Source organism: Drosophila ananassae, chromosome 2L (genome assembly GCF_017639315.1).
Source record: "Drosophila ananassae strain 14024-0371.13 chromosome 2L, ASM1763931v2, whole genome shotgun sequence".
NCBI lineage: Eukaryota > Metazoa > Arthropoda > Insecta > Diptera > Drosophilidae > Drosophila > Drosophila ananassae.
The window spans coordinates 14,211,958-14,219,480 of NC_057927.1; the positions used below are offsets into that span (position 1 = coordinate 14,211,958).

The 7,523-nt window shown below is 40.9% G+C and overlaps 2 protein-coding genes across 4 annotated transcripts; one reads left to right on the forward strand and one right to left on the reverse strand.

The window, feature by feature from the left end:
• Nucleotides 1-304: 304 nt before the first annotated feature.
• LOC6499407 (heterogeneous nuclear ribonucleoprotein H3) lies at nt 305-4,431 on the reverse strand. Of its 3 annotated transcripts, XM_001954663.4 has the most exons (7): nt 4,279-4,430; nt 3,612-4,015; nt 3,237-3,368; nt 2,390-2,534; nt 1,757-1,902; nt 992-1,701; nt 305-922 (listed from the first exon to the last, which is right to left on the reverse strand). In XM_001954663.4, exons 2-7 carry the CDS (start codon nt 3,988-3,990, stop codon nt 632-634), a joined length of 1,803 nt encoding a protein of 600 aa, XP_001954699.1. In that variant the 5' UTR covers nt 3,991-4,015; nt 4,279-4,430; the 3' UTR covers nt 305-631. The 3 variants fall into 3 exon arrangements, 2 of the variants coding, with proteins under 2 accessions (XP_001954699.1, XP_014766041.1); XR_006506878.1 differs by lacking the exons at nt 305-922; nt 2,390-2,534 and having other exon boundaries at nt 1,496-1,701; nt 4,279-4,431; XM_014910555.3 differs by lacking the exons at nt 2,390-2,534; nt 3,612-4,015; nt 4,279-4,430.
• Nucleotides 4,432-5,092: 661 nt separating this feature from the next.
• Nucleotides 5,093-7,395, forward strand: LOC6501176 (endothelin-converting enzyme 1). The gene is made up of 2 exons (XM_001954664.3): nt 5,093-6,267; nt 6,328-7,395. The coding sequence occupies exons 1-2, from the start codon at nt 5,164-5,166 to the stop codon at nt 7,306-7,308; spliced, it is 2,085 nt and encodes a 694-aa protein (XP_001954700.1). The 5' UTR covers nt 5,093-5,163; the 3' UTR covers nt 7,309-7,395.
• The last annotated feature ends 128 nt before the right edge of the window (nt 7,396-7,523 follow it).

The window sequence follows — 7,523 nt, forward strand, 5'->3', positions numbered from 1 at the left end:
CTGAGCATTAATACTATAGAACCAGAAGGAAAATATTTTTCTAATAATTTGATGAACTAATTGCAGAGGGTTCTCATGACTACAAAAGACTGATCGAGGGAAAAATACGGTTCGATTGTTACGCCAAATTCAATTCATATGCATCTGCATTGCATCTATTACATCCGTATTTAAATTGTTTGTTGATAGCCGAGTAATACCTGGGCAATATCGGAACAGCTGCGCAAACTTACGAAAGCGCTATTCTTCTGATACTTACAGACATCAAACATCCCTATCATTACCATCTCAAACCGAACATGACTGTTGTTTAAAAGAGAATTTATTTAGGAAGCCTAAAAGTACAAATGGAACTTATAAAATAAAGTTGAAATTTGTTAAAATACTTATGTAAAATCATTTCCTCTTTTTTTTTGTTTGTTTTTATTTTTATTTGTATTTTATTTCGTAGATAAGTTAGCTCCCAATAGCTGCGTGGTTTATACGATCCACTAATTCTCTATGTCAAAAATCTGATCGACTGTTAAGTGGTTGAAAAGTTGCCTTAGCGGCATGAAGTTGCGGCTTGTTCATAGTTTTATTAAATACTTGCGCTTACATTAATGTCAATGTAATTGGTCCACGGACCGATTTAGATACGACGCGAAAAGTTTCCGCCGCCGCCGCCGCCACCACCACCGCCGTTGCCCCCGCCATTGTTACCCAAGCCACCGCCGCCTCCACCATTGTTTCCATTGGAACCTCCCCGGGTCTTGCCGTCGTAGAACAGCTCAATGTAACGTGATCCCATCTGTTCGCGGTGGCGCTTCATGGCCATTTGGGAGTCTTCATAGGTGTCAAAGTAGGCATCAGCAGTTCCGCTGTGCAGGCCCTTTTTGTTGTAATTTATGCGCACATTAGCGGGTCTAATGGGCTCGAAGAACTAAAAAGATTAAAGAAATATAAATGAGTTACATTCCAGGGAAATTTTAAAAAATATAAAAATACCCACCTTGAAAACATCATTTTCGAACGAGGTGTACGGCAGTCCTCGCATATGGATTGTATAATGTTCGATATCATTATTGCGTCCTCCACCTATGGGACCGAAGTTTCCACCTCCCATAGAGTTACCGCCTCCGAAATTGGAGCCATTATTGAAGCCTCCGCCACCATTGTTGCCACCGAAGTTCGAGTTTCCGTTTCCGTTATTGTTGCCACCAAAGTTTCCAAACCCAGAATTGCCACCACCAAAGTTGCCGCTGTTGTTATTACGACCGCCTCCAATGGGTCCAAAATTGCCGCCTCCAGATCCGGAGCCGAAATTGTTGCCACCATTATTGAAGCCGCCGCCATTGTTGCCTCCGAAATTGGAACCTCCGTTATTGCCAAAGTTGTTACCGCCTCCGGGAGATCCAAAGTTATTTCCGCTGTTGAAGCCTCCGCCGCCATTATTGTTGCCGAAGTTTCCTCCGCCACCGTTGTTGCCGAAGTTTCCAAAGTTCCCACTGTTCCCGCCGCCGTTTCCACCGAAGTTGGAGTTATTTCCGCCACCTCCGCCGTTTCCAAAGTTGCCGAAATTACTGGGTCCAGAGTTGTTTCCGAAATTTCCGGTATTTCCCGGGTTATTACCAAAGTTTCCAGAGTTCATCAAGCTGGGCAGATTGTTGAAGCCCAACATGTTGTTGGCGCCAACACCAAAGTTTCCATTGTTTCCCCAATCTACAAGATGATCGGTTTAGTGGATTATTTCAAAGCAGACTAAGCACGGACTCACCATTGCGACCTCCGCCGAAGTCATTGCCTCCACGATTGGCGCCACGATCTCGAATATCATACGGCCCTGGGCGTCCGCCAGCCCCTCCGCCGCCGCCAGTGGCACGCTTCATTTCAGCAATAGAGCTGCGGAATATCTCAATATACCTACATAAAAATTAAAGGAAAACAATATGATTTTTACAATGGGTATTTAATACAAGGATGCTAGGGTCGGTGGCGTTTTATTTTTTTTTTTTTGTTCGATCGCGATTGGTTAACCAATTGAAAAGTTTAAACAATAAAAATGCAAATGAAAGGAAAGCAAAATCATTTAAACAATCGGAAATAAGAGTTCAGTTTTGTTTTTTTATTAATTATGTTAGAACAGGCACAACTAAGTGCTTTGACGAGGATTAAGAGCCCCACCAGACCCGTAGCTATGGGATAATTGTAGCTAATTGTCTGTGACTGAAAGAGAAATTAATTGTGATTGTAAACATTTTTTTTATTTTATGAATTATCCATGAAAAAATTGGTGTTGGTATTTGCCCTTGTATTTTTCAACAAGATTACATTTACCGCATTTACCACGAAAATGTTATAATTTTCAGCTAATTTGGTTTGTAGTAGATATGATGTATTTAGAACCCACCTGTGCCCAATTTTTTCCCGATTTCGGCCCAAGGCTTGCTCAGTGTCATCCTGGCTTTCAAACTGAACGAAAGCTTCCCCAGTTGCACGACCCCTTCTGTCCATAACAAAAAGTATGCCCTCCCGATCCGTTTTGATTTCCAACCCTGCCCATGACGATAACCAACAAAGATTTATACAAATATATAGAATTCATATACAAATATATATAGAGGCAAATTGCAAGGTTAAGCTTAGAAAGAAATACAGAAATACAGAGGTTGATATTTGGTTGTTAATATATTCTTTCTTGCATCACAGATGCAAGAGTTTTGCAGACTCTCCGAACCAGCACCAGTTTCTAAAATAAAAAATTGCATAGCAGCCGCCACACGATTTTTAACGAAGGTTCAAGTGCGGGGCAATCGAGAGGCCCCGACCGCAATGTTCCATAGAACCCAGTTCCGGTTGACTCGCAGAAATGTACTTTGTGAATTGTGATAGTAGCAGTTGGAACTGCTGTGTTTAATTAATGAAATGAATTTAACGGACAAGCGGACATGAATGCATCAACATTTAGCAAATAGTCTTCGGGAATATAAGCTTGAACAGTAATCCAGCGTCCCAGGACGAGATTTTTATACTTGAGGGAGGGTAAAATGGGGGAAACATATATTCCCAAGGCTTGCTAATTGATGCTCGAGAAGCGGTTGGAATTGAATGTGTTGTAATGAGTAGTGTAGCAGTAAGGTGGTCCCTTAAGCCAGCTATCAACGGAGTGCAAAATTCATTGTATGCTCTCAACCACTGTCTCTCCTTGCAGCTACTGATTCTGATATCTGGGGACAGGACAGAGTCTGGACACTCACCAGAGAAGAACTCCTCGATTTGTTGCTCGGTTACGGCATATGGCAAGCCACGAAGCTTTACGACGAAGGCATTACCATGACCGCTAATCTTCCGCATGGCTTCCTTTGCCTCCTTAGGAGTGGCAGTGAAAACTGTAAAAATTAAATGAAATATTTTAGTGATATTGATATAATTAAAGTTTTCACACTGGTTTAACCGTAAAATCGAAATTAAAAACGAGTTAGCTCAACTTTGGGCAAAGCCGGAACTTATATACTCTTACAATAAATTATATATTTTAAATAAATCTATGTATAAGTTTCTTTAAAGATTTTATTATGGTATATTAGTATTTCTTTGGTACAGTTAACTTCTTAAAAACGGATAATACTTACCCTCAATGTAGCGGTGGCCCATACTGGCTTTGTTTAACTTGCGAGCCTCCTCGACGTCCTCCTGGGTGGACACCTCGACATAAGCCTCGCCAGTGTTCTTGCCATCCACGCGACTTGTGACCAGGTGGATGCCCTGTGAACCATTAGTCACGTTTACGTTTTCCAGGAAGTCGAGAATTTCCTTGTGGGTCGCCGACCAGGGTAAGCCGCGAAGTCGAATGAACTTGGGGCTCTCGCCCACATTCTCGATCTTCGAGTTCTTCATATTGTCACCATAGTCGCAGTGCTCGTCATCGTTATCCTGCTGCTGGTTGCTGTCGTCGTAATCGTTGCCATTGTCCTGCTGGCCGTAGTTGTACTGCATGTCAGCGTTAGCCATTGCTACTCACTAGTTGTCTCGTTTTCTGAAAAGCAAAATAACACGTTGTTTAGCACACTTTCAAATGACAATTGTCAAACGTAGAATATTGTTTGATCCCTGATAGGGTTTATCTTTGTCCAGCCGGCGACTCTATTCGCTGTTTGCGGTGTCTGCTACCCTATTTTTCGCATCCACGCGGCGCCATTTTGATTTTGGTCACCCCCCTTTGTGCAAGTTCTTACCCACGACTTTGCAGAATATTTACGCTAATAACGGACACTATTTAAAGTCTCCCATAATATTTACCTTTCCCTGCACTATTGACACTAAATATATTCCTTTTTCTCAATCTGGATCGGCGTTTTCACTTGGTTTTTTAGACGGTCAAGAGCACGCGTCGAAAATATGCCTAAGTACGGTGTTGAAAAGCACCTTTTCAACATATATCGATATGTTTTCATATTTTTGTGTATTTTTTGGATTTCTACCATTCGAAGTCTGGCCACACTGAAAATTATCGATAACGGCTGGGCAGTGTTGTAAATCTCCAATATATGAGAAGATTTAAAATTTTTAAAATGTACTTTGTCTTTCTTGAAATTTTCCTTGTTTAATTAGCTGTACTTCAGATGTTTTCTGATTCTTTAATTAGCCTTTGGTCAGTCATTGGTATGAATATTTAAGAAAATTTAATTATTTTTTGGATTAGAAATTCCAAATTTTTTTTAATAAAATATGCAGAAAAATCTATCTCTGCTTTAGTTTGAAATGTTTTGAAACTCTTGATACTATTTTTGAAAACATAATTCATTGCAATGATTAGAACATTAATCCAATTCGGAAATAATGGCGAATATGGCAGAAAAGAAAAGTAAGTTTAAAGAATAAATTAGTAAAACTAATTTTATTTGTGAATTAAAATATTAAAATGATTTGTCTGGTAAAATAGCTTATATCTAAAGGATGCTTCATCAATAAAGTTATATTTACAGAACGAAATTCAACTACGATTATTATCTTTTAAATTTGCAAGTCTCTTATCAATATACATATATTAGACCTACATATATGAGCTTTCATAAAGTTCTATTTAATCTGAATTGCATACTCGTAAATTCGAATTAGGTCTATCAGTTGTCATTAGCACTCTGACTAGTTAGTCGGGCTGATTAGCATTTAAATAAATTTAAAATGAAAATCGGTGTTACTTCGCTTCTTAGCGTTTTAATTTTTGCTGTTTTAAACGAAGTAGATTCCAAAAGTTTGCCGGATGTGTCGATAAAGTCCGGAAATGTTTCAAATGAAGCCAAACTGGCCTATCTGAAGTCCCACGCGGAACTTATGAAGTCGTTCATGAACGTCTCTGTGCCACCTTGTGATGACTTTTACGAGTACGCCTGTGGGAACTGGCCAAATGTGAAACCGGATCGGTACTACGCAGGAAAAATGGGCAGCCTCTCCGCCCTGATCTACACAACTAACAATGCTACGGAGCATTTACTGGGGTTAAATCAATTGGCAGAGACTCTAAATGTTTCAAAGGAACTTCGCGTGGCACAACAGTTCTATAATGCCTGTCTAGCCGCAGAGCTGTATCCATTTCCGGCAGCCGATCCCGCTTACCTGGATCTAATCCGCTTGATTGGAGGATTCCCCGCTGTCGATGGTGACAAATGGAATGCCTCAAACTTCAGTTGGCTCAACATGAGCGCTCACCTAACCAACTACGGAGCCAAGGGACTCATCTTCGATGAACTAAGTCTAAAATATCCATTCGAGCCTGAGTTTAAAATACCCAAGTTGGGCTTTGATTTCATTGTTTACACGGAAAATCTGGAAAGTAATACCTCGCGATCTAAACAGCTCAACGAGGATCGGATGCGGGGCTATCTACGGGCCTACCAGCTTCCGGAAGACCAAATTACGGAGGTAATTGCCGGTGTATTTGCTTTCTGGAGAGATGTTCTGGAAGTGGTCGACGAATTCTTCAAGGATGAAATTAATTGTCATATGATGAGTAGCGTCCTAGGTATAACTCCGCTTACCCAGTGGAGTAGCTACTATGACATTGCCTGGAAAGGGGCAAACGTGACCAAGGGGCACACGTGTAATTACTACTACGTGAAGCTGGATGAGCTCTGTGCCAAGCATACGGCGGCAGTGGCCAACTACCTGGCCATGAAACTCCTCTATACCATGGATGCCAAGCTAAAGGATCCCAAACACCAGCGCGATTACTGTGCATTGAAAACATCAACTACTATGGGGTACTTATTGGACAAACTCTATATGAAGGTGGGTACAAACACTATTTAAATAATAATTTATTAATTTTAAATATACTATCCCATTCAGGTATTCTTTAGTGAAGAGAAACGCTCGGAAGTATCGGAAATTGTGCAGGAGATTCGGAAAAGTTTGCGCCTGACTTTGGAAGAAGCCGAATGGCTTGATCCCGAGACTAAGCGAGAGGCTCTGCTAAAAGAGTCCGCCATCAAGGCAAATATTGGCAGTATCAAGGACGAGGCCCTAACGGATCGGATAATGCGGCAAATCGGAAGCTTGGCAATCAACGAGAGCAACTACGTAGCTACTAACATCGAGGTTCATCGCCTCCATGTCAGCAACGAACGATTCAGTAGTCTCCACTTTGAAGAACTGAGCAACAAAACCAAGCCTCTACTACTCATGATTGGTATGCAGCCAGTTGCTGCCTACTCGATCCTGGATAACTCCATTAATTTGTTGGCAGGATTGCTAGACTCACCTGTTTATCATCCTTTTTGGCCAGACGCTTTGAAGTTCGGAACGCTCGGCTTTGTTCTGGGCCATGAACTCACCCATGGCTTCGATACCTTTGGATTCTTATTCGATGGAAACGGTGAACCTCGGTCCTGGTGGACCGCGCTGTCCCGAGACCAGTTTGAAGATAAAGCTCAGTGCTTTGTGGATCAGTATAGCAAATACCAAGTTCCTTTAGTAAACCAAACAATTGATGGTAAAAAAACCATGGACGAAAACATTGCCGATAATGGGGGAATCCGTGAGGCGTTTTCCGCTTACACTCGACGCAAGACACAGAGAATGAATAATCACGATCAGGATAAGGACGAGACGTTACCGGGACTTGACCTTTCCCCGGAGCAACTCTTCTTTCTTGGCCTTGCTCAGTTCTTTTGCACTGATTTCCAAGAAGAGACATACTGGAACACTCTTACTGATAGCCACACAACCGATAAGTTTCGGGTCCTGGGCTCCATTGCCAATAGCAAGGACTTTGCGAAGGCCTACAATTGTTCACCTCAACCTAACTCAGAAATGTGTAGTCTTTGGTAGAAGAAACAGGGAAAATAAAAGCAATCTCTAAAGGCCTAGAAAAGCTTTTATATTGTAACTTTAATAAATTGATATAACTTGTATAAATTGGTATAAATTTGTTATACATTAAACACTTATTTAATCTTTAATAGAAACAAATTTAAATAAAAACACAAGTTTAGGAACAAAAACGTTTTAATTGATTTTAATCAATAGGTTTTTTTAATGATAAT

Coding starts and splice junctions, on each gene's coding strand:
- LOC6499407 (XM_001954663.4), bottom strand. CDS start 3,990: ATGGCTAACGCTGACATGCAGTACAACTACGGCCAGCAGGACAATGGC. Junction 3,369..3,611: donor GGGCCACCGCTACATTGAGG/GTAAGTATTATC, acceptor TAATTTTTACAG/TTTTCACTGCCACTCCTAAG. Junction 2,535..3,236: donor AATCGAGGAGTTCTTCTCTG/GTGAGTGTCCAG, acceptor CGTCATGGGCAG/GGTTGGAAATCAAAACGGAT.
- LOC6501176 (XM_001954664.3), top strand. CDS start 5,164: ATGAAAATCGGTGTTACTTCGCTTCTTAGCGTTTTAATTTTTGCTGTT. Junction 6,268..6,327: donor TGGACAAACTCTATATGAAG/GTGGGTACAAAC, acceptor TATCCCATTCAG/GTATTCTTTAGTGAAGAGAA.